The sequence below is a fragment of the Gobius niger genome (genome assembly GCF_951799975.1).
Source record: "Gobius niger genome assembly, chromosome: 10".
Classification (NCBI taxonomy): domain Eukaryota; kingdom Metazoa; phylum Chordata; class Actinopteri; order Gobiiformes; family Gobiidae; genus Gobius; species Gobius niger.
This window is the reverse complement of record NC_136861.1, coordinates 35,945,924-35,972,207: the sequence shown is the minus strand read 5'-3', so window position 1 is coordinate 35,972,207 and position 26,284 is coordinate 35,945,924. Positions and strand designations below refer to the sequence as shown.

The window sequence follows — 26,284 nt, the reverse complement described above, 5'->3', positions numbered from 1 at the left end:
TAGGTACTCCAAAAGTGGATAGCCTTTGTCACCTAGAGCATGAAAATTAATTAATTAATTGATTGAAATGTAACCTACATTTATTGAAGAGCTGCCGAGCTCACTGAGAAGGTAACTTTGTCTTCTGAGAGCTCCCTCCTGCAATTTTTGGCCCACGCTGCTGTGCTGAAAAATAAATGCATCGTGGTGCTCCCAGGCCACCGAGCTGCAATGTTTAGGAGATGCAGCTTGGCATCACTGATGAGCTGCACATTAATAGAGTGATAGCTCTTTCTATTCACAAATGCGTAATCATTGACGGATGACGGTTTCAGACGCACATGTGTGCAGTCAATTGTCCCAATGACATCAGGAAGGCCGGCAATCTCATGGAATTCCCTCTTAATCATTTCTTGCTGGGCATTGTCATATGGGAATCGGATATAGCGTGGGGTCAAACTTCGGATGGCAGCCAGCACAGACGGTAGGATGAAGCTCATTGTTGGCTGGGCTATTCCAGACCTGTCTGCTATTTCCCTTTGGAACGACCCAGTGGTCAGGAAACCCAGCGTGGGCAGCACCTGAAGCGGCACTGAAATGGCACAGGAGGTGGTCTCGCGTCACTTCGGTCACGGAAGGCCCTCTCTCATCTTAATGCAGCATTTGCATCTTCTAACAGCGCAAGGCCTGCCATTATTGAGAGGGGGTCTTTTGTGACTTCATTCCTCTATCTATGGCTGCGCTGGACCCGCATTGACCAATTGCCTTTCCGCACTGTATGCTGGGGACTTAAAAATGAATGAATGAATGTATTTTAATTAGCCTCATTAATGACTTAATCCATCAAATTGCATCTTGCAGCTTATCTAATGAAAGTGACTATCTTGGCGCGAACAATTAGATTGCATTTTTGCAATGAGTGTGGTGTGAATAAAATATTGTTATGTTGATGTCATGTTATGAGGTGTTTTGTTGTTCACCTCTTGGTTTTTCGGCGTGATATACGTGTATATTTGCACCACCTCCTGACCTGGTGTAGGATTTGAGCGCACCGTACACCAGGTGCGCTCAAATTGATAAATGCCAAAACATGCGGAGATACACCCCACATACGCTCTGATTTCAGGGTACGCAAGTTTGATAAATGAGGGCCACTGTCTCTGACTTGTTTCTGTTTCGCCGTAACATAAACACAAGCCATGAGCTTTGTTGTGAAATGCTCTTTCCGCATGGTTCCATGTCCTCTCCAGCTGCTTCATTTCTTCACAGCTCATGGATAATGTCCATGAGCTGCGCCTGACGGTAGTTTCACTTTTGTTTCGTTCTCCCGTGCGCTTTAGTAGAGCCGCTGACAGGACAGGGACTCGCGTATCGGCTATTTCACTGCAGAACCAGGGTATTTAAGGTTTTAACAACTGTAGAAGTCTGGCCTATAAAGCAACATCTCACCTGATTTCAGCAGTACTTATCAATGAAACCAGGTCAGACAGATAAATTAGAAACGCTTAGCTTCTGCGTAAAAGCCATTAAGACCTGGATGACAGCAAATTACCTCCTTCTAAACCCGGACAAAACCGAGGTTATTATATTAGGCCCTCAAAAACTGAGAGTCTTTATCTCAACAGATCATCTCCCTGGATAATGTTAGCATATCAATGATTTCTACAGTTAATAACCTTGGAGTTCTGTTTGACCAAGACCTCTCTTTTAAAACACATATAAACCAGGCTTGTAAAATAGCGTTCTTTCACCTGCGCAACATTGCTAAAATACGAAATATCCTAAGTAAAAGGGATACAGAAAAACGTATTCATGCATTTGTCTCTTCAAGGCTGGACTGCTGTAACTGTCTGCGTGTCCTAAAAGTTCCCTGGAAAGTTTTCAATTAGTTCAAAATGCAGCTGCAAGATTGTTAACGCGGACAAAGTGAAGAGAACACATCACACCTGTGCCAAAGTCTCTCCATTGGCTGCCTTTTGAGTTTAGAATACAATTTAAAATCCTGCTCTTCACATTTAAATCCATAAAGGGTTTGGGTCTATCTCCAAGACGCTGTCATTCCATATCAGCCAATCAGAGCTCTCCGCTCTCAAAACTCAGGGACTAGTGATTCCTCGAGTTTCCAAAATTACTGTTGGAGGCAGAGCTTTTAGCTACCAAGCTCCGGTTTTGTGGAATAAACTCCCAGGCCACGTTAAAGAAGCAGACACAGTCCCTATATTTAAGACTAGGCTCAAAACGTACCTCTGAGAATTAGCTCATAACCAGGTCAGTTTGGTAAAGCCCTGACCCACAGCCTGAAGTAAAGCTGCCTTAGGAGGAACACTGCTGTGGGAAGTACGGTCCACTGAGCGCTATCCTCTTCTTCTTACTGCAGAAGACTCCCCCCGGGAGTGCCTGTCTAGATCGAACGGAGGAACCCGGCTGAACGGAGGAAGCCTTCATTCTGGAATCTGAGGACTGGACGGTCTGTGATCTTGGCCCGTCTGCTGAGGGATCCTTCGGCCCTGGGTCTCTATAGCCTGTCCGTCCATGGGAGTGGATCTCTCCTTCTGTGGTTCTCCCCAAGGTTTCTCTTTTCTCCTGCCGGGTTTTGAGTTTTTCCTTGCCGTGCTGGAGAGTCTAAGGACGGGGGACGCCCACGCCGCTTGTCGCTACCTCCTATTGGACATTATATTTGCCTGGATTCACCTGAACTTTTAATTGTCATATTTATTGCTCTGTTTTATTGCCTTAATGTTTGGTGCAGCTGTGAGGCGACTTCTGTTGTGATATTGGGCTATACAAAACCATTAAACTTAAACTTTATGTACACGCAGGAGACGCTCTCCCGTCCTCACAGACCTCTTGTGTTATGTAAATTGGGAGCATCTTAATTGTTGCAGGATGGAGGATTGGCAGCTGTCGCGATCTGCATTCCAAAGAGTGCAGTCGTTAAAATAGACAGTTTGGCCTCCTGTCTGGCATCCTCATTGTATTGAGCCTGTTCAGCATGGGCACAAGGCTTAAAGTGAAATGATCGTCCTCATCAGCCTCTGTGTCTGGGACATAATGTGCCTGTGTCTCCTGCAGCATGTTCATGAGTCTATCCCCGAGGTCACCTTGTCAGCTGGCCTGACCTCTTGTTGGCGCAGCAGCAGCACCAGCTGGACTTAAAGTAGCAGTACTACTGGCTCTTGTTGCTGTTGCTCTGGGTCGTTGTGCCGCTGTATTGGCTACGTGCACAATATGGCGGCCACTAACTTCCGGTCACGGGGTGTGGGGGAGGGAACTTCCTGTTGCTTCCCGTCTTGCCAATCAACCTGGATTGTTGTCATCGGAGTAAGCTAGCTAGCCAGCGAAAATGAGTTTGTTCAGAGTTCAAAAGAGTTCAAACGTCCTTTCAGTGGGTTGGAGGATCGTCTTTACATTGTTGTGTCCCTAAATGTACATGTTCTTCACGGTATAATTCTAGTTTGAGTTTCCACTGCTTTCCTGCTGATGTTGCAGCGCGTCAGCTATGGCTAGCTCGAATCCGGAGAGCTAGCTTTACTCCAAGCAGGGACACGAGAGTTTGCAGCCGGCATTTTTTGCCACGAGATATTATTGTTACAGCATGGGGTAAGAGGCTGTTGAAAAAGGGGACTGTTCCTGTTCTGTTTGAGAATCAAACTTAGCAATTTTGCTCATTTTGGTGTGGTTGGTGAGGTTACTTTGGAACATAAATTTTACAACTGAAGAAAGGCACACAAAAAAAGTTAATGAGCGCTAAAACTAGTTAGCCTGACAGTGACAGGTCGTTCTTTTGTTTTACTTACCTTCATAGTTGTCGATGTAGTTTGACAAATAAAATTTGAAGCCCTTCTCCTTCTTGCAACGGGGAGCCGATGATAAAGCCCGAATCAAGCGATGAACGTCATTAATAGACACTTTTGGCAGGTCCTGAAGACAGCGGGTGTAAAACTGCGCCATTGTTTTCAGCTGGCTCAGAACTGAACCGGAAGTGCAAGCAATCACACCGTGGAATGCGGAAGTGAATTTACGTTGCCCGGTGCAACAAGCCAATTGGCCCTCTCTCGTGGGCTCTGGGACCGCCTTTCAGTAGGACCCAGCTGGATGGACACGGGCGGCACAGTAGCGCAGCGGTTAGCGCCACCGCTTCACAGCTAGAAGGTCCCGGGTTCGATTCCCACCAGGACGGGGCCTTTCAGTGTGGAGTTTGCATGTTCTCCCCGTGTCTGCGTAGGTTTACTCCGGGTACTCCGGTTTCCCCTACCACTAAAAACATGTACAAAAGGTGAATCCTCCAGCCAGGTGATTCTGACCATCAGCCTGGCTCCACATCATGGAGATGGGTCCCCGGGCGTGGCACTGCCGTCGACCACTGCTCCTTACGGGTTGCCCCAGCGGCATCGAAGGATGGGTTAAATGCAGAGGACGAATTTCCCTACGGGAACAATAAAGTATACAAACAAACAAAACAAAACAAAACAAACAAACGGGTGATGCAGGAGATGGTGCTGCTGTAAATGGTCCTGCACTGTCCAGCCGCAGGGCTTAAAGTATTCTGGCCTGGGGCCGGATTTCAGGCTTGAGGGCAGGTCCGGCCTCTGGTGCAAGCAAAGAGTGCTGCAAATTATTTGTCCCATTTTTCCGCGCATTTGTGAAAGACTTGCGTTTCCCGCACTTCTCACGGTCCATGAATGCATCTCACACTCAGCCTCGCTGTTACGTGATTCCTCTGAAACCAAAACAACTGCCACGCGGACGCTGAAGCTACTGTTAATGGCTTATTTACAACTTTAGACACGTAAAAGAAGCGGCGATGGGCAGGTGATGACAGGCCTTTTGTTATGGATTAAGTTTTGCCAAATGGACACAATGACCAGACCAGTGAGAATCATCGGATAAAGAGCGAAGAGCAGCAGGTTCTACGACTGGTCCACAGTGAGTGTAGAGTTTATGTATTCTGTCGAGTACAGTCGGGCTAACGGGGTCGCTGTGTTGCCGCCCTCATCACCCGCGCAAAAATAAGCACCAAAAGGCTCTGTCGCTCACATGAATTTATTCCCTGCATCGGATCTGTCCATCCCCGGTGCCCCGCAGGAGAGCGCGGTGTCAGACCTGCCCCGCTCCGTGCCTCCTTCTGCAGCCGTGCACGCGGTGAGACAGGTGTGCACGGAAAGTCACGCTGCGTAACCCCCCCGCGAGCTGCTGCCGCCAAACCGTTGTAAAAAGCGAAACGTCACGCCTACATATTGAACAGAGCCTCGCACTGTCACAAATACCCGATTCGAGTAGAGTCTATTTTTTCCGCAAACAACGCACACAGTGGCGTGAACGCGCACACGTGTCAGTGCGAGCCTTATTTTACAGCAGTTTTCCTTTAGGCTCAGTCCCAATAGCTCCAGCCAAATCTAACCAACAGCCTGATTAACAAACATGTATGACACTTAATCCTTTACTTACTAGATTATTTTCAAAAATATTACACTTTACATTTTGGTGTATACTTGTATTTTACCTCCCATATATTAAGTGTTTGCACAAATTGGAAATAAATTAGGTCCAAATGCAGAGTAAATGTGTAATAAAAAGTGTAATAAAAATATTGGCCTAGGCTACATTGCCTATATACAGTAGCCTCTATCTAACGTTTTTTTCTTCTTTGTAAGTACCGATAAGAGCACCGTTAAAGTACCGGATCGATAAGGAGTATCAATAAAAGTCCTGGTTGAGCCACAGAGAGTTCAGCCTCCCGATGTGTATGAAAGTGTTCTTCAGTCGACTGGAACTGACGCCTTGAGACAGTGACATTTCCTCGTTCTTAGCGACAATCTTCATACACGTTACACTACGAAGCTCCGACAGCCATGCTAGCTTCTGGTCGGCGGGTGACGTCACGGAGGGGAGAGGTCAGGTGGGACGAACAAAGGGGAATGCTGCCCTATTTATACCCCGCAGGCAACTACGCATCATTCATACTGCCACAAAACAAATATCTAATTTAATACATAACTCAGCCTCTTGTTATTTTCAACAACAACGAAAAAAATATCCCATCGCAAACGACCACCCCCACAATGTAAGTAATAAACACTTATTACAAGGATGGAAGAACAGTCAACTTACCATATTCTACCTCCAAAACTCGCGCAAATGTGCTTCTTTCTATTATATATATGCTTATAAAAAGGATGGCCTGGGTCATATAAAATCTTTCGATTCTCCACTTCAACAATGAGTTTCTCCTCGTCCATTGCTGCTTGCAAGTGTCGATATGTGCGACAGGATGTGATCTCATTGAGGCCGTCCGAAAACAAGCTGCATGCTGAATGAAAAGGACAAAGACATCATTTACAGAATAACCATAAAAAAAAGGACTTTACAGTATGGAAATTGTTTATTGAGTATTATTTCAGGCGCAATGCAACTATATGTACTGAATACGGACTATAAGTCGCTCCGGAGTATAAGACGCACTAGCCCTAAAATGCGTAATGAGAAAAAAACTACAGGCTGAATAGAGTGCGGTTTACCAACGTGACACATTACACAACGAACTAAATAGGTGTCTGTTATGTTAACGTCACATAAACAGTTCAGATACTAAAGCATAAGGAACAAACCTCTGCACCGTTGACAAACCTCTCCCACCAGCATGTTTTTCTATCTTTCATTTGCAAAGTCGTCCCTCTAGCTGTGGCTCGAGCCTTAAGGCCGTGATCAGCTTTGTTTTGTTTTCTTCTAAGTGTAACCTCCGCTTCTAGCTTGCTCCAAACTTTCCTTCTGCTGCTCGATTAGCCTGCAGTGCCCTCTAGTGGCATGATATTATGTATTGGAATTTAAAGGTCGTATCATGCAAAATCGACTTTTTAGAGCTTTTAGCCATGTTGTTATGCTATTTCCTTATCAAAAACACCCCCAGAGTGGTTTGTGACTTCATTCACGCAGCTCTCAGTAATCCTCCTGAATCCTGCTCTCTGAGCAGCTGCTCCTCTCTCTCCTGGTGAACGACTGAGTGTTCAGTTGTGTCGTCACAGCGGAACGGAAGTGCTCGACGTCTGTAATGCAATGTCTTAAGTCTATGCTTACGCCCTGATTTTAATTTGTAAACCACCCTTTTCATTATTTCTGTTGTAAGAAATAAATAAATAAAGGAAAAGGAAAAAAAAAAATCCCCTGAGCGTCTGAACAGATCAGTCATGTTTGCGCTGCAGCTGAAGATGGAGCTCGCTACCTACTCACACACCTGTTCTTTATTCTTACCTAACGATAATGTCACAAACTGAGAAAAAGAAGCGCGTTTGGCTACGAGGACAGGAGTGTATACAGTCTATGATTCAACCTTCCTAAAGAAGAGGCCACTCCCGTCAAAAGTTGTTTTTTCTCCGGGATTTTGCGACTTTCACCAAAATATTGTTTTTCTGTGACTGTCACTGATGGATGTTTAATGAACCTTTGCCTGAATCAAAGTGGATTAACTTTTATAACCAACGCGAGTCCCATAATGTAAACAGCGATGGAGCAGAGCGGTGAGTCAATCCAAGCGCGTGTTAGCTTGTGTGTTAGCATATTAGCATGTGTGTTAGCATATTAGCTTGTGTGTTAGCCATTTATGAAGCTGTGTTGCAGATGTCAACTCCGTATAACTGCATCGTGAAGTAACTTCACTTATTGCTGTTTATTTATATTACAGTAAAGTATGTGCGGAGAGAGGGGGCGGAGTTAACTGAATCAAAGCGTTGTGTCTTCCGGGTTTGAAAAATACCTCCAGAAAACACTTATATTTATCACAAAAATGAGTGATCCATAATGGTAGAGGTACAATATATCATATACATGCCTATACTTAACTTTGGAATGGCTAAAATAGCATGATACAGATCCTTTAAGAAAAGAAAAAAAAACATATTAGTCGCTCCGGAGTATAAGACCGCCCCCTGCCAAACTATGAAAAAAAGTGTGACTTATAGTCCGGAAAATACGGTATGCACATAAGAAAGTGACACATTTATGTATATTTAAATACATTATATATCAATACAAATGAATTTTAATGTAATTTTGAGATTTACAAGTAGTGTACATTTAATACAGATTAGATATAGTTCAACTTGAATGTAAATATACAGAAAAATACCTCATGTATATTTTTATGTTGGATGCGTTGTGTATACTTGGACATTTTACTTCGAAAACCCGGATGTTGTCCCTGTGTCCTGTCTTCTGGTGCGATCTGAACTGACTTGATCTGGCCGGAGCTGACCGGGCGCAGACGTAGCTGAAAATAGAGCTGATCTGTATTTTTATCGCGGCGAGGCGGAGAGGCCACGCAGACCTCGGAGCGGAGTGGACGATGTGTTTCTGAACAGATGAAATAACCTCGGGGCGGAGTGGAACGGGGCGAACACGCAGAATGTGGAATCTGGAGGTAATGGTTCAGGTCTCTCAGGGAGCTCGGTGAGATATGTTTCAGTTTCACTTTCCAAACACGGAGCTAAAGCGCTCATGGAGGAGCGCGAGGCTCGTGTTTTGGCTATTCTTGGACAACATTGTGCTTGTACTTTGTTGGAATAAAGGCTTTGTAGGCCGGATTAGGACACACATGTGCTTTGTTTAGGTGCACGCACAAACGCCTGACACGTATATTCAGAAATATAAACTTTGCACTGTCACTTCAGGCGGTCGACTGCACGCTAGACAGCGCATAGGCAAGGCAAGTTTACACAGCGTTCCAAATTATTATGCAAATTTAATGCCTTGGTCTAGGTATGTAAACCTTCGATATTTCATGAATATCATCGTACTGATAAGAGATTTGTGGATGATTGAGAGCACACTCGGGTTTGTGCAGATAAAGGCACAATATGGACGGTTTCTGCCAGACAAACACATTAGATTGAGCATGAAGCTAACGTCAGAATCATGGTTTGCCTCCTCCGTTATTTATGTATTTATGGGTTGTTGCGCCACTTTGTTACATTCATAATTTAGCTATTGTTGAAGTAAAGAGGGTCTATGTCTCGGGGTCCCACAGCACAGCTGGAGGAAGTTTGCGAAGAGAGGGAAGCCTCCGCGACCCGGCCCCAAAGAGGAAGAAGATAGATGGATGGATGGCTAATACAATAAAAATTAAAATAGCTGTAAATTAAAAGATGTTTTGAACAAGATTTTTCATTTCTTTAGTATAAATACGTTTTATCCATCCATCCATTTTCTTCCTCTTTATCCGGGGCTGGGTCACAGGTCAGCAGTCTCAGCAGAGATGCCCAAACTTCCCGATCCACACACACCTCCTCCAGCTGTTCTGGGGGGACCCCGAGGCGACACCAGGCCAGCTCGGAGACATAGTCCCACCACCGTGTCCTGGGTCTTCCACGAGGCCTTGTCCCACTAGGAGATGCCTGGAACACCTCCCGCGGGAGGCGACCAGGAGGCATCCGGAACAGATGCCTGAGCCACCTCAGCTGGCTCCTTTCGACGTGAAGGAGCAGCGACTCTACTCCGAGCTCCTCCTGGGTAACTGAGCTCCTCACCCGATCTTGAAGGGTGCGCCCAGCCACCCTGCGAAGGAAACTCATTTCTGCCGCTTTTATTCGCGATCTTGTCCTTTCGGTCATTACCCAAATCTCATGACCATAGGTGAGGGTGGGAACGTAGATCGATCGGTAAATCGAGAGCTTTGCCCCCCGACTCAGCTCCCTCTTCACCACGACAGACCGATACAGCGACCGCATCACTGCTGACGCTGCACCGATCCGTCTGTCGATCTCCGGAACCGGTGACAAAGGACAGCCCTGGCGGAGACCAACACGCACCGGGAACAGGTCTGACTTACTGCCGGCAATGCGAACCAAGCTCCTGCTGCGGTCATACAGGGAACGGACAGCCCTTAGCAGAGGGCCCCGGACCCCATACTCCTGGAGCACCCCCCACAGGGCACCACGAGGGACACGGTCGAACGCTTTCTCCAAATCCACAAAACACATGTGGACTGGTTGGGCGAACTCCCACGAACCCTTGAGCACCCGATGAAGGGTATAGAGCTGGTCCAGTGTGCCACGACCAGGTCGAAAACCGCATTGTTCCTCCTGGATCCAAGGTTCGACCATCGGCCGGATCCTCCTCTCCAGCACCCCGGAGTAGACCTTACCGGGGAGGCTGAGGAGTAGTGTAATTTTTGTGATATTTGTTTATTCCAACCCTCAGCTCTCTTTATATATTTATGTATTTATTTATATATTTATTTTTGTATTTATTTCTGTATTTATTTATATATTTATTTTTGTATTTATTTCTGTATTTATTTTTGTATTTATTTTTTTCTGTATGTATTTGTATTCATTCATTTATTTCTGTATTTATTTTGTGTATTTCTCTTAATGGATGCAATTCAGGGGGTGGGTCTTGAGGCCGCTGCTGTAAGCTCATTGGTTAATCTTTCTTCATGCACACATGATTTCAGACGCCTTATCCAGCACAGACACTGCCAAACATGAGCTCTGCTTCAGTCTATTGACAGTGGCACAGATAGCAGAGCAGGTCTTGTGACTGGAGGATCGAATCCTGTCACCATCGGTATTGTAAGAGCTAGAAACGAGTTAGGGCAGCAGCTCACAGTACACAGCTCTACCTCCTCCTTTCATGGTTTGAAAACAGGGGAAATCAGGTGCCAAAGCTTCAAAAGTACGCATTAACTATTTGTATAACAATCATGTACCGTCTTAATGAATAAAATGTGCGTTTCTAGTCACGTACAAACTGAAATTATGTTTCTCCTTGATTGTGGAGCGGGGGAGCGGAAAGAGGGGTGGGAGGGAGAGGGAGGGTCAGCTTCCTGATGGCCCTAAGTGCTGCAACTGGAGGAAAATATCGCACATGTTAGAGAGGGGATTTTAATGAAGACAAGAGAAAGCTTTGGGGAAAAAACTAGCCCTGTAGGGGTACATGCTGCTGTCTATCAAATGCTGCCACTAGCATTAGCATGCTGTCACTAGCAACAACATACTGTCACTAGAAATAGCATACTGTTGCTAGCCGCGGCATTTTGCGCAGCGATTAAAAATGTTTGTGTTTATAAAATGGTAAAAGGTCGGTTCAGTATCAGATATATCCACTCACAGTCAGTGGATATTGTCTACCATGTTTCTGTCCCATAACCGTGGTTGTGAGGCACAGAGGAGATCCGTCTTCTCCAGGGACGGCAGGTTTCCTCCCGGGGTTAATTCTGAAACTTCACGCTGCTGCTGCTGCTGCTTCCTGCCCGGCCGTCGTCTCAAGGGGTGTAGCACCAACCTGGGCCCAGCGTACAAAACTATTTTTTTTGGACCCCCTCCCCCAACACACTCACACACTCACATACACACATACACGCGCGCATGTTTGTTTTAAAATGAGGTTACAATGGACTCTTTTGTACTCCTGTAGATCCGGGCCTGCCTGTATACTTAGTGTGTGGTTTATTTACTGTGTATGTTTAACTTTAACTCAAAGTCCACCCATCCATTCTCGCCTCTTTCTGCAAATGTTTCATTGAATCCATCCTTGCATTCAACATCACTGTCTGGTTTGGTTCACTCACTCTCACCCACCGCAACGTGCTCAGTAAAATCATCGGTCAGGACAGGAGCAAGACTCACTCAGGAGCATCTATAACTCCAGACTTCTAAGGAGAGGAACCCAGATCTCCACAGACTCCTCACACACTCGTCAGGGCGCAGGTTCAGGTCCCTTTATCTTTCTTTATTTAAGGATCCCCATTAGTCTTTACCAACGCAAAGACTACTCTTCCTGGGGTCCATTATCACCTTCCGCTTTCCTCCCTACCTGTACTGCTTTTATCGGGCTCGTACTGGCACTTCTGCAAATAAAGTTCCTAACGGATAAATAAAGTGAATTTGATTTGATTTAAACACCATCTGGCTTACCTGCAGTTACAAAAATGTCTGTTTTCATTTTAAATTTGATATATAGATGTTTAACCTCTTAATCCCCCACCTGAACCCTCTAAAAGCTTCTTGAAAAAAGTGTCAACATAGTAACAAAAACGTGAACAAAAAAAGTGATGAAAACCCATAAAAAACGATGGAAAAATGTAAAAAAAGTGACAACAACGTGAGGAAAAAGATCCATTTAGATGAGTTTTGTAGGTCTTAGCTTTCAAATGAGGCACTACACTGGCCTATACATACGTTTCCAATTATATCACACATAGTTCCGGAGGCCATTTTGAATACCGAGGTTGCATTTTGCAGTACTACAACCCGTAACAATATCTCTACACAGGATGAAAATGAAAGACAACTCATTGACAGTGGCATTTTTATGTACTCGTAATCATTGCTCAAGAAGATAAGAGTTAAAACACGGCCCCAGAGACAAACGTTTGTGTGATACAACCAGCAAATGTGGCACAGATGTAGCAGCTCTGTCTGTCGAGCTACAGCAGGATTTACTAAAGATCTGCTTCACTCTGAAGACTAAATGAACACATCAAAGAGGAAACAGAAAACCTTTCTCTGTGATGTTTACAGTTTGTCAACAGAGTCTCAGTCTGAGTCAGTGTTTAAGCTGCTCAAGAAGTTAGCATGCTACCAGTTAGCAACTGTCAATGACTTCAACACGATAAATACATGTGTGGCTCACATCTACAGTATGTACACTGAGGAAATACTACAGTAACAGCTCAGCTCTGACCTCTGTCACATGTTGTATCCAAGGCTAGATGTTTGGAGTGTGGTTCAAGGCTTTCTCTTGGAGAGGTCGGAGCTGAACTGTTGAAGCTAAATGCTAACCGGTAGCATGGTAACGTCTTAAACACTGACTCACTGGTTTCTTCACGTAAAAGTGCGCCTCTGGGGCCGTGTTTTTACTCTTATCTTCTTGAGCAATGATTACGAGTCATAAAAATGCCAATGTCAATGAATTGTCTTTCTTTTATATCCTGAGTGGAGATATTGTTACATGTTGTAGTACTGCATAATTCTACTCCGGTATTCAAAATGGGGTCGGCCCGATGTTCCCCGGGTCCGATGTTCCCCGGGTCCGATGTTCCCCCGTACCTCGGGGAACATCGGACCCTCCGAACGCCGGAGGGCCCGGTGTTCCCCGACCGATACAAGCAGTGAACACGCCCCCCGCCTCTCTCTTCACCGCTTGGCACAGAGCGGCCCTGTACGCGCGGATAATGGAGCAACAAGTGGCTTGGTTTCGCTCATAACTAGCCTACTGATTAGGCTACTTTATAACATACTATAAGTCTTGTAGATCTCGCATTGTAATAGCCTACAACATTTTTGTACAACCTCAGAATAAGAACGTGTCGCAGTTTAGCAACACCAAACTCACCCACAGCCGCTTTTCTTTTTTGTAAACAGATCTCCCCCCGTTTATCTTCGCAACCTGCTTGATTGGTTCGTTGTTGTAGCTCGATCGTGCGTAAATCCATGTTTTTTTCTTGTGATTGTCCGTGAGCCCCAGCGTAGTCCATCGTGCGGAGAGCCAGTGCAGCGGCTCGTGCCATAGCTGCTCCTAACTCTCAGCAAGTCTTTTCTGATGGCTACACTCCAGCCTTATACACATTAAATTAGGGGTCTTTTTACGAATGGGGCAACATGCGTCCTCACTCCTCTCCCAGTGCCGCTGCCTGTCATGCGCGCATTACGCACTGTGCTTTGGCCATCAGACGCTCTGAGAGGCACCACTGAGGCCACTGACACTGAATGACGTTGAACTGTATTTGTGCCGCTGTTTTTTGACATGAAAACGATCCATAGCCTATATTAAATGAGAACGCTGAGGAAGCGCAGCAAAGGAAAAGTGCTCGGGGCTTATGGCACAATTACGCGGCACCGCGGGTGGACCTGCGAACACCCAATTTTGTCCAAGCCCACCCCACGGTCCTGATCATTCAGTGTTCACTGCCTCTCCAGGACAGAGACATCTGCGCGGTCTGTACCTTTGTCTGCAGGACGCGCACATCTGGCTGTCTCTGTGCAGATGTTGCATCGTGTACCAGTTCCTTGTGCCTCGACATGTCATCCCTGCTTGCACCCTCCGCTGTGACCGGCTCCAGAGAACACTACAGGCTAACGTAGTGTTGGGGCATGAGTAGCCTACTTATATTTGCTGATGATTGTTTTAGTTTTGCCTGATGAATGAAGAGCGCTGCATTATGCCTGTGCGTAAGTCTACCCTGATCGCGTGCAGCGTTGGCACTTCTATTGACGGGGGAACATCGGACCCAGGGAACATCGGGACTTTTTAATATGCGAGGTACCGATGTTCCCCGAGTCCGATGTTCCCCCGTCAATACAAGTGGGGGAACATCGGACCCGGGGAACATCGGACCCGGGGAACATCGGTACGCACCCTTCAAAATAACAAAAGTCTTCTTCTTTTTCTTTGGATGTTTAATGGCGGATGCAAACTCAAAAGTGCATTTCCGCCACCTACTGGCTTTAGTGTAAAATAACATCGTTCAAGCCAAATTGCATTAAAAATAATTTCCAATCTGCTTCAACCCAACAGTGATTACTACTTTGACCCTCCTTCGCGCCCTTCCTTCAGAGTTTTAACCAACTCCTCCTCAGTAATCCCATCCATATTCATGAACGTCCTTGCTGCTTCAAGAATCTTATTAATGCAGTCTGTTTTACTCTGTAAATCTGCCGCACAATTTAACACCATTACCATAAATGCCAAAAATCCCTTCAGATGAATCATAATTACATTGTCATTTCGTTTCGGTACATCATTTTCTTCTTCGATCTGTTTCAATGCTTCAGCATACGTCACTTTTTTCTTCTTTCTCAGGTTATCAATTTTCTCTTCTGCGATTCTTCTGGGGCATATGGCTGCCCCGACAACAACAAAAGTCACGTGACTGAAAAGCATGTACAGGCTGTAAGCTTTTAGATTTGGGTAAAGCCGAACTGGTTAAGAGGTTAAATTGGTTGTGAAATATTGTACTTATATTAGGCCAATTGAAATGATTAGTTTAACATAGACCCTAATGATATAACAGTAAACAGGGGGCTGCACTGGGGACATTTGGGAGTCTTTGCTTGGTATCATAAATTTAAGACCGTGTGAGGATGTGTTGTTCCTTTGTTTGGTGAAAGTGCATGATAGTGTGAAGTGAGGAGTCTGAGATATGGGAGTGTCTGAGTCAGTGTCCGTCCTCTTCATGAGAACAACAAACCTGATCTGTCATTTCCCTGAGACTGCGTTCAGAGGAGAGCACCGCGACTCACAGCAGCCGGCCTCGCACAACTGTGAGTTCTCTTTTGGATGATGTCATTCAATGTTTACTGCAGGTCAAACTCTCAGAATGTCGTGCAAAAGTTCATTTATTTCTGTAATTCAGCTTCAAATGTGAAGCATTGATGTAGACTCATTACCTGCAAAGTGACATATGTCAAGCCTTTTTTAGCCTGTTTTAAAATGGATGATTATGGCTTACAGTCCATTTTCAAAATATTCTGATTTTATCAGATTTTGAATTTGTGTTTTTTACAAGCTGAGCCATAATGATCAAAATGAAAACAAATAAAGGCTTGACATATCTCACTGCATGTAATGAGAGCATCAGTTTCACAGTTTAGGTTGAATTACAGAAATGAATGCACTTTTTAACAATATTCTAATTTTCCGAGTTTCACCTGTTTGATCAAATACAGATACAAAAGCGTTCACTTAGAGCAGGGGTGTCAAACATACGGCCCGCGGGCCTAATCCGGCCCGCAAGATGATCTACTTCGGCCCCTGCCCTGTATAGCATAGTCTCTTGCCCATTCCTGTGCGGAGTTATGATTTTTTAAAGAATAGCCAGAATGCTTATTCTAGCCACCAGGGGGCATTAAATAAAAAAGAGTTCCACACATGTCCAGCAGAGGGCCCTGACATAACAAGAGCTCAGGATATGAACAACGCATTATATAGCCACATGGTAAATGGACAGTCTGCCCCATGGCGACTGTGGCTTCAACAACAGCTTACCACTACCGAGTGTGGAGTGATTGAATAATGGCTACTGTGTAGTACTTTGAGGAACTTGTGACACAGGCTTGTAAAGTGCAATACAAGTGTAAGCCGTTGTTTTTAATGAAGCTACAGTCAAGTTGGGGCTTTGACCAAATCACAGCTCATTATTATTCATTTATTTGAAAAATAAATGTTCTCTATTAAATGAGGCCCACGACCCAAAATGAGTTTGACACCCCTGACTTAGAGGTTAATGCATCGAAAGAAAAACCTACTTTAAAGCTGCCTTAAGCGATGTCTTTTAAAGAAAAATTGAAAAAGACATTGCTCCATCAGTAGGTGGAGTAGCGACCCCTCTAACACCAACATATTCTGTCCAATACAATAAAGCAATATGGCGCACCATATCAAAGCATTTTATCTTGTGACCACACTCTGGGCTCTCTGTTCCCAGAACCACCCATGTTCTCCTTCAAACGTCCTCCAACCCTAAGAGATACACTTGTGACCAGCTGCCTTCCTCCCAAAAAACCCACCACTTTCTTCAAAAAACCGATGGGAACCTTCAGGTGTGGGGCATGCTCCCACTGCTCCCACATTAACAAAGCTCAAACAACTGCAACTCTACCTACGTAGTATACAGGACTGACTGCGATTGTGGATGTTTTTACATTGATTTATTTTGTTCTATTCTGTCTCATGTTGGTCATGACTAAGGCGTGTTTTATGATGATGCATGTACTTACTCTTGTTCACTGGGTTACTTTGCCTCCATTCGTGGGTGTAGCTTGTCTTCATGTTATGCTTCATGTTTCTCCTCTGGGTCTCCAGTGTTAGAATTAATAATTAATTAATAACATAACGTATTGTATTGTATTGTTGTTTGTCTGTCGGCCCTTGATCATTAGGCTCTTAATCACGTGACATGCTTGGTCACATGATCTCCACACCTGTGATCATTTTACATGCTATGACGGAGACCTGTGCGGTCGAATCACGCAGGCTGGTCCATTGTTAATAAAGGACTTCTCATTTTTACCACATGACTCGAGTGCCTCGGACTGCTTTCACTACTTAGCACAAGCTGTTCTACAGGCCAGTCTCAGCTAATTTACTCCACATCAATATATTTCCTTTTTACTCAAACGTCAGGGAAAACCACTTCCTGTGATTGTAAATTAAAACGCACTACACCTTTGTTTTGTCCTTTTTGGAATATTGTAATCTCTGACTTTTCCGTCATCCCCACTGGGATACAACAAATGTATTAGGAAAGTTAGGAAGAGTGCTGCCACAGACTACTTGAAAAAGTAATCCGATTACTGATTTCTAATTTCTCCTTTAAAAAGTAACTTAGTTACTTTTAAAATCAAGTGATCAGTAAAGCAGGAAGTTAGATTGCAAGTTACTTTATGAGCTGCATTCATCACCTCCCGCCTCAAAATGCAAAGTAAACCCTTGTATTAAATGTTTGCTGATCCTTTTCTGTAGTTACTGCTGCAAAAGAAAACCTGTGCTGTTGCATTTCAGAAGAGATCATGAGTTTTCTCTGATTTCGCTTGAGACCTGTAGCTTCAGTTGTACTTCACCCTTCATTAGATAGTATAATATCTTGAATATACAGTCAGGTCCATAAGTATTGGGACATCGACTCAATTCTTATGTTTCTGCCTCTATAAACCACCACAATGGATTTCAAACAAAACACCAAAGATGTGCTCAGACTGTAGCCTGTCAGCTTTCATATGAGAGTCTCTACATTCAAATCAGATGAACGCTGTAGGAATGAGTTCCATGACCCGGTGTCTGCTCTTCCCTCATTATCACATGTTTAAGGAACAGATGAGACGTCCAGAGTTCATTTCAAGTGTGATATTTGCATTTTGGATACTGATGCGGAAAACAAACACATTAGGCATGGCTAAATCAACAGTTTCAGCAGCGGCATCAGGAAGTTACTGTTGCTCGGTCTGTCAAACTAAGTGGGCGGGGCTTTTGCGAAAGGTCAACTGTGACTGCAACCTCCAGATCCCTGTAGCTGAGTTAGACCTCTTTTCCTCCCAGACTGTCTTGTTTGGGATCGGTCGCTTGCATCATGTTGTTTCTTGACAGAGTTTGAGAAATCGATCCCTGATTTTTCTTCATAAAGCACTTTACCTGCTTTAAAGGAGAAATCCCCACTGTCCTGGCGCATCAGTGCAACTTTTGTCTTGTAGACGTGTGAGAGCAGAGTGGAGTGTGTAGAGTTGTGTTGTTATGTGAGGCCTGAGGTTCTTTTGCAGTGGCCACATAATGCTGTCCCGCTCTTCACAGACACCAAGAGCTGAGGCTCCCACACTTTTCAGCCCACGATCCCCAGAATGACTCTACAAACAACTCCGTCATTTCTGTTAAATGTAATTGGCATTTAGAATCATTTGTGGCACAAAAACAAACAATCTTGCGACCGACTCTTCAGTGTCCTGTGACCCCGCTTTTGGAACCACTGCCTTAAAGGACAATGTGACACGTTTATTTAGCTTTGAATAGGAAAACACATCATTATTGTTTATTATTATTAACACACTGAGTGCCTTTCTATTGATTTAGCTGTAGTCCCAAAAATCCAGACAATTTTTCATGATATTTGTAGCACCACTGCAAATTCTATGCTATAGCTATGGACACATGCTATGGCTCGTTTGAAAGTGAAAACCGTTTCATTCTACGTGCCTCAGTTCCTAAACAGAGGCTAGTTTTGCTCAAAATCACAGATTTTTTTCCTACAAACTGAGATATTGCGTCTTTTATACAACACTCTCCTTTCTCTCTGGACAGACACTAACGTTATGTGAAGAGGCAAATGCCTAAATATCTCCGTTTCAAGTCAGTTTTCAACGACAACATTGTTGACACGTTTTGAAACACTGCGTGTTTAAAAACTCAGAGAAATGTAAAAATCTCAACTGTTTCGATCTGTCCATGTGAAGCCGCTCGGCTTCGTCAAACCAGAGAGCGAGAGAGAAGTGTCGGGTTTACAACTTTTCGCCGCGCAACACCCAATGGCCGCTTGTAGCAGAGATTCACCACGACGACGCTAGGGGCCACCATTGCTGCAGTACTCCATATAGCGGCGGCAGAACAAGCTAGTTTTACATTGCATAGCATTGGATTGAACTGTAAAGTCTGGTGCCTATTTTTGTAAAACTTTCTACAGCTTGATATTCTCCTGTGATAACACTGGGTTAGGCACAGTTAAAGAAACCAGGCTGGTTTTCGTAAGAAAAATTGTAGAAATCCTTTATACTAATGAGGGCCAGACTGTTAGCATTGGAGCTGCGCAGCTACGACCAAACTACACGTCATACAAGGACGGAGTCTACATTGAAGATCCCGCCCTTATGCCCTTTTTAGGAACATGCTTCATCAGAGCTGGGGAGGAGGAGTCTGTAAATCCACCATGATTTCCCCCTTGAAGGAAGTTATTTTCTCAAACGGGAAGGAGTGCGTAATGACAGTCTATTGATAATATGTCTATGGAAACACCACGCCCCCTCGGACTAAAAAAAAAGAAAAGAAACGCAATAATATACATGAAAAGTCCAGATTGTGACTTTTCACAGGTTTTTAATCATCATTTATTTCAGGTCTGTTCATCACAGAGCTACCAAAATAAAAGGTGTATTAGAGTGTCTAATTTCGTAATAAAAAACAACAACGCAAAAACGTTTTTGGCACTCAATGTGTTAACAATGAACCAATCTAGAGTACATGCGGAAAAACATTTTTGTCTGCATCCACATGTTTGTAGGCTTTAGCTCGAACTCGTCTTAAAGGAATAGGCCACCGTTTTTACATACTAAGATATGTTCTTACCTAACCTTAGACGTGTTAATATATCCCCGTCTGGTCTTTGTCCGTGCGTGACTTGTAGAGCAGCAGAGAACAGTTGAAGAAGCGTGGATAACTTGTGAACGATATCTTTTACGTGCATCGTACCGGGCTGTGATAACAAGCAGAAAGTATATAGTGTAGTAATGTTTCACAGATTTCCAACTCACCCCGGACGACGACACAGGACTCAGGAGCTCCACCATGAGGTAGGAATGCATGAGCACTTTCCCAAAATATATTTTCTGCTTGTTGCAAAAGGCTCTGTACAAGTCACGCAGCTTCTATTGACGGAAGTGAGCGGGGGAAGTCTTTAGGAGTTACTGTGCGGACGCTGTGCTCCTGTATCATTACGCCTCACAATATAGTTCCCCTTTTTATCTGCTTATAAAATCGACATGTTACATTTCTGTGTAAATATACTTCGCATGAAAACACTTCACGTAACTTTATTTAAATAGGGAACACGTGGAAGAGCTTGGTAGCTTCTATTGTGAGCTTTTTTGGAGCTATGTGACATGTGGGAGAGGCTGCGTATGTGCTCCGTTTGCCTGGCAGAGCGCACGGACAAAGACCAGACGGGGATATATTAACTCTACTAAGGCTAGGTAAGAACATATCTTAGTATGTAAAAACGGTGGCCTGTTCCTTTAAACATGTTGTTGTCACGGCTATATTGGCAAAAAATAATCTGTTCAATGTTTCTGTCACTCACGAAATGACAAAAGCTGGAAGAAATATTGCACCTTGATCTAAACAGATGTCCAAAGAACTCCAGAGGAAAACTCTCAATGGTCCCTATACAGACGGCATCTCGTCATAGAAGGGGGCGTGGCCTCGCCAAGAGGGAAAACAGAAAATTATGGAAAACACAGTTTTTCACTCTTTTTAGCCATTTTCTGGTTAAATATAAACTTATTTATCACATACAAATAAAGTCAAGTAGAAGCGAGTAGAAGCGAAAAAAAAAAGACGGCAGTCGTTGCTAGTGCAAGCTAGCATTAGCACGATGCTAGCATGTAGCATCATGTTAGCATTCTGTTACAGTATTATGGGCTGTTGAACCACTTTGCTCCTCCCCATGTCTTTGTATCTTTATTTAGTAGAAAACTATATTCATAATTCAGCATTTTTTAAAGTAGTTTTTAATAATAAGAGAAGTTTAGATTCAGGTTTAGGTTTAGATTTTTCTCCAAACTGTTTTCCCCCTTAACTGTTTTCAAACATGACAATATACTGTATGTACGATTCCAGAGATGCCGTCTGTACCTATGATAAGTCACAATCTCTGTGTGTTATGTTTCTTCTTTGTCTTAGAACACCATGAGAGAGAAGACCTGTTTGTACCGCCTCCTGCTGGTGGGGGTGGGAAATGTGGCTGCTTGTATGCTGTGGCTGCTGTGGACTGTCCCTCCGGACCGTAAGTGTTGACCTCCATCTGATCAAGTAATCAGCCAACTGATTCAAAATGCAAACCACAAGAGGGCGCCACACAGACTGTCTTAGGCTCAAAATTAAAGGAATAGGCCACTGTTTTTATATGCTGGGATAATGTTCTTACCTTACCTTAGACGAGTTCATTTGTACCTGTCTGGTCTTCACGCGTGTCCTCAGTCACGTAAACACAGCACAGACGGCGTTAGCATTTAGCCTCTCCTCCACTATAGCACTAAACCAGGCGAAGATAGAAGCTACGAAGCTCTTCCACGCCTTCCTATTTAAATAGGCCTATGGATACGTGAAGTGTTGCACTATAAAGTATAATTACACAAAATTAAACAATGTGGATTTTCTAAGTGGATAAAAAGGGGAACTATATTGTAAGGCATAATAATACCAGGAGTAGTTCGGAGTAGTCTGTGCAGTTCCCGAGTGAAGTCTTATTTGTTTGTATCAATTAGCAATCCTGGATATTTTGCATCTGTTTTGAATGATTCTTTGGTTCTTCGTGTTTGCCACAGTGAATGAAGGCGTGTGTTTATCAGCAGGTTCTCAGATCCAGGAGCAGAGGAAGGCCCACCTGCAGGAGGCGTGTCACAACACAACAGTGAGAGGTGTGGAGGAACTGACCGACCCAGAGCTCAAACACTTGATTGTGGACGATAAACACGGCATCATCTACTGCTATGTCCCCAAGGTCAGAGGGACACCAGACACACTGGAGCACTGTGCTCCCGGGTCCGCCCATTAGTCCGACGACCCATTATTCTGAAAATGTAGATGTAAAACTGACAGAAGTGGGAGACTCGAGTCAAATGACTTGACCAAAGCTCCAAAAAGACTTGACTTGGGACTTGCTGTTTGGGACTCGAGACTTAACTTGGACTTGAGGCCAATGACTCTCAATGACTCGCTGTGACTTTATGGTTTTTATTTATTTGAGTGAAACTGTCGAAAGATCAGGATGAATTTCAAAAAAGCAGCGCATCTAGGTTTATCCATCCATCCATCCATTTTCTTCCGCTTTATCCGGGGCCGGGTCGCGGGGGCAGCAGACTCAGCAGAGATGCCCAAACGTCCCGATCCACACACACCTCCTCCAGCTGTTCTGGGGGACCCCGATGCGACACCAGGCCAGCTCGGAGACATAGTTCCACCAGCGTGTCCTGGGCCTTCCACGAGGCCTTGTCCCACTAGGACATGCCTGGAATACCTCCCGCGGGAGGTGACCAGGACTGCGCATGTGGACCAGGTCGTCGAGGCACCTGCCTCTGACTGCCACCCAGTCCTCTCCGCACCCGACCCCTACGGATCCCTCTGCGGGTGGTGGGTCCACAGGAGGGTGGGCCCACGTCCCTTCGGGCTGTGCCCGGCCGGGCCCTGTGGGCAGAGGCCCAGCCACCAGACGCTCGCGTTTGGGCCCCAACCCCAGGTCTGGCTTCAGGGTGGGGCCCTGGCTGCGCCATGCCGGGCGACGTCATGGTCCTTGATTGTTGTACGTCCATAGGAGTCTTTTGAACTGCTCTTCGTCTGACCCGTCACCTCGGACCTGTTTGCCATGGGAGACCCTACCAGGGGCATGAAGCCCCAGACAACAGAGCTCCTGGGATCATTCAGGCACTCAAACAACCCCACCACGTTAAGGTAGCAGTTCACGGGGTTGATGGTGGCATTAAAAAAAAGTGGACATATCAAGAAGGAAGCAGGCTTGTGCCAGCAAATGTGAACCAACCGTGTGAACTTCATTTAATGTTTATTCGAATAATAATATTGAATCATGTGTTTGGTCCCCTGTAGGTGGCATGTACCAACTGGAAGAGAGTTCTTTTTGTTCTGAACCAAAGTGAGCCGTACCCGGACATCAGGACCATACACAGGGACATTGTCCACATAAACAGCTCCTTCACTTTGCTCAGCAGCTTCCCCAGAGTTGAGAGACGGGTATGGGATTCACGCTGCGTTCCATTTGTCCTCGGACGTCGGAGCTGGGAAACATGTTTTTAAAAAATATTTTATTGGGTAAAAATCGGACAAAGAGCCAAACGGTGTGTTTTTTAGATGTATAATCGATAGCAGGGTGGACGTGAGAAACATTAGTATCGCTAAGCAAACATTTATAACTGTAGAGCAGGGCTGGGGAACCTCAGGTCTCAGGGCCGTATGCCCGGCCCCCCGAGGCATTTTTCATATTTATAATAGTCTAGATCAGGGTCATGTAATTTTACGCCATTACGCCTCGAAACATGCTTAACTCCACGAGTTGAAAAGGTTACAAATGCGTTTGGATAAAGTGAATGCTCTTCGTCAGAGTTTGGGTGCCTAGCAAGCAGCTTTCACAAGACTGACCCAAACGTGGACAACCAGCTTCGAGTGGCATCATCATCGCTGCAGCTGACATCAGACGCCTCAACAAACGTACAAAATTCCACAGTGTGATATGCAGAAATGATGATCCTCCATACTATAAGTCAGGGGTGGCGATCAGTCAGACAATCAGAGTGCGGCTCTTTGCATGATTGGATATGTTTAATACATACATACATACGACTCTTTGTAAAAAAAAAAAGGAAAATATTTCCCATAAACTGTAACAGTCTTTGACCAAAAATCCACATGAATGAGAGTCTGTATGTCTCCTTTTGGAGGCGGCGTGTAAAAGGTGCCCGTGCAGCCTCACTCAAAGTGGGATGTGGGTTAAACAACAGTCAGGCAGATCGTGGTACTAGGATTAGCTTCTGTGCTTTTCAGGTTTCTGATCAGCCTACTCTTTATTTGATGTAATTTGGCCTCATATTCACAGAAAAAGATAAAATTAGGAAATGGAAAAAAGCGGAGCTCTTACGTATGTAGCATATGATGCGAAGCGCGACATGGTAACGTAGAAATACGCAAAGTCATTGACTTTTCTTTCACAAGTGACAGTAACTGTAACAAATGCAACTTAAAACACAATCTCAGACGTCCAGAGGCTCCTGGTTAAAGTGCGTCCTCTGCACAGTCCAGTCAGGACGCAGCTGCAGGCACTGAGGCACAGGCCAGGGGCGAATCACAGGAGGGGGCTCAGTGGACAGGGCCCCACATACAAACACACCCCAGTATTAAAAATAATAATAATTAATATACATTTATTTCAATCTTGGTGAGGAGTAAAACCATTAAATCTGACACAATTATTGAACAAAAAAGTAAAAGGACAGGCATTAAGTTATAGTTTATTGTGATTAAATGAAACGGTCACATTATATTTAATCACAATAAACTACCGCCCCGGGATCTCACTAACTCACTAACTAACCTTTGTGGCTCTTCACCGGATCAAGGTCTTGTTGGCCACCCCTGCTATAAGTCCTGCCTCAGTCTCTAGAATGTATGTAGCTAAATTGCAAGGCCCTTTGAGTACTATATAAAAATGATTTGGCCCTTTATGTGAAAAAGGTTCCTCACCCCGACCGTAGAGCCTCAACTCTAGTGCAGAAGAGGAGTGACAGACAGCGAGCGGACAACTAAAGAGTAAGGAACACAAGAAATAATTATAAAATATTGTCATCAGGTGTTTTTATTTACGGCTAACATTGCCATGTTGTTTTACCAACTGGGCTTGTGAGGATCGTCCGACTTTCCCAGTGGGAAATCCGACATCGGGGAATGGTCAATTCGGAAATTCCAACTTCCGAGTACAAATGGAACAGAAAACACACTAGTTACAGCTGACTGAACACTCACTACGTCTCATGTGCCCCCTGCAGGCCAGGCTGAAGCACTACACTAAGTTCCTGTTTGTGCGTGACCCATTTGTGCGCCTCATCTCAGCGTACAGAAACAAGTTTGTACGCTACAATGACGACTTTTACAAAGATTATGGCCGGGACATCCTGAAGCGCTACGGTAACATGCCCCACCCCCCGCACACTGGACGCAAAGCCTTTGAGTCTGGCATCCGACCCACCTTCCAACACTTTGTCCAATATCTGATAGACCCACGCACAGAGACGACTGAGCCATTTGAACCCCACTGGAGACAGATTCACCGCCTCTGCCACCCCTGCTCGATACAGTAGGTCTCCTTCTCTGTACAGTAGGTCTCCTGATCTATACTGTAGGTCTCCTGCTCTGTACAGAAGGTCTCCTGATCTATACTGTAGGTCTCCTGCTCTGTACAGTAGGTCTCCTGATCTATACTGTAGGTCTCCTGCTCTGTACAGTAGGTCTCCTGATCTATACAGAAGATCTCCTGATCTATACTGTAGGTCTCGTGCTTCATACAGTAGGTCTCCTGCTCTGTACAGTAGGTTTCCTGCTCCACACAGTAGGTCTCCTGATCTATACAGTCGGTCTCCTATATACAGTAGGTCTCCTGCTCCACACTGCAGGTCTCCTGCCATTACATTGATTTCACCGTGATTCGGACTGGACACACACAAAAGTACATAAGGACATGACAAAATCCATTTGGAACCGAGTTTAGAGATAAATGAAAGCTTATTTGTTATCTGAAAGTAATTCTGAATGTTTATACCCAGGTATGACTTCATTGGGCATCTGGAGACTCTTCAGGAAGATGCTGACTTGCTGTTGAAGATGCTAAAGCTAGACAGTGATATCTCCTTCCCGCCTGCACCTCAAACTCCAGTCGACACCGATCAACTATGGGACTGGTTTAAGGCGGTGCCCCTAGTGGACAGGAGGAGGCTCTACAGGATTTACGAGTTGGACTTTCAGCTGTTTGGCTATGCAAAACCATACGCCTTGCTGGACAAAAGTGGAACTGACCTTTCAATTGGCCAATTCAAATGGCTTAACAAGAGAAAGTAGAAAGTCTGCACATAGGTGGCTGCGATTACTGAACTGCAAAGACAATCATCACTACAGCTGCCTTTATGTAGTGGAAATCACTGAAGAGGTCACAGCTGGGATTTGAAACACAACCTAGACTTGTAAATATTATTTCAACTACACTGCGCTCCAAATTATAATACAAATTGTATTTCAGTGTCATAAAGGTAAAAAAAAAGAAAAAACTTTTTTTTTT

The 26,284-nt window shown here is 44.7% G+C and overlaps 1 protein-coding gene across 1 annotated transcript; it reads left to right on the top strand.

Annotated features, from left to right (window-relative positions):
• Positions 1-5,016: 5,016 nt before the first annotated feature.
• On the top strand, positions 5,017-26,067 carry LOC306969144 (carbohydrate sulfotransferase 12-like; the record flags this gene model as incomplete). Its single annotated transcript, XM_079564744.1, has 6 exons — positions 5,017-5,121; positions 21,133-21,235; positions 21,777-21,952; positions 23,053-23,196; positions 25,002-25,309; positions 25,776-26,067. The coding sequence occupies 6 exons, from the start codon at positions 5,017-5,019 to the stop codon at positions 26,065-26,067; spliced, it is 1,128 nt and encodes a 375-aa protein (XP_079420870.1).
• Between the last annotated feature and the right edge of the window lie 217 nt (positions 26,068-26,284).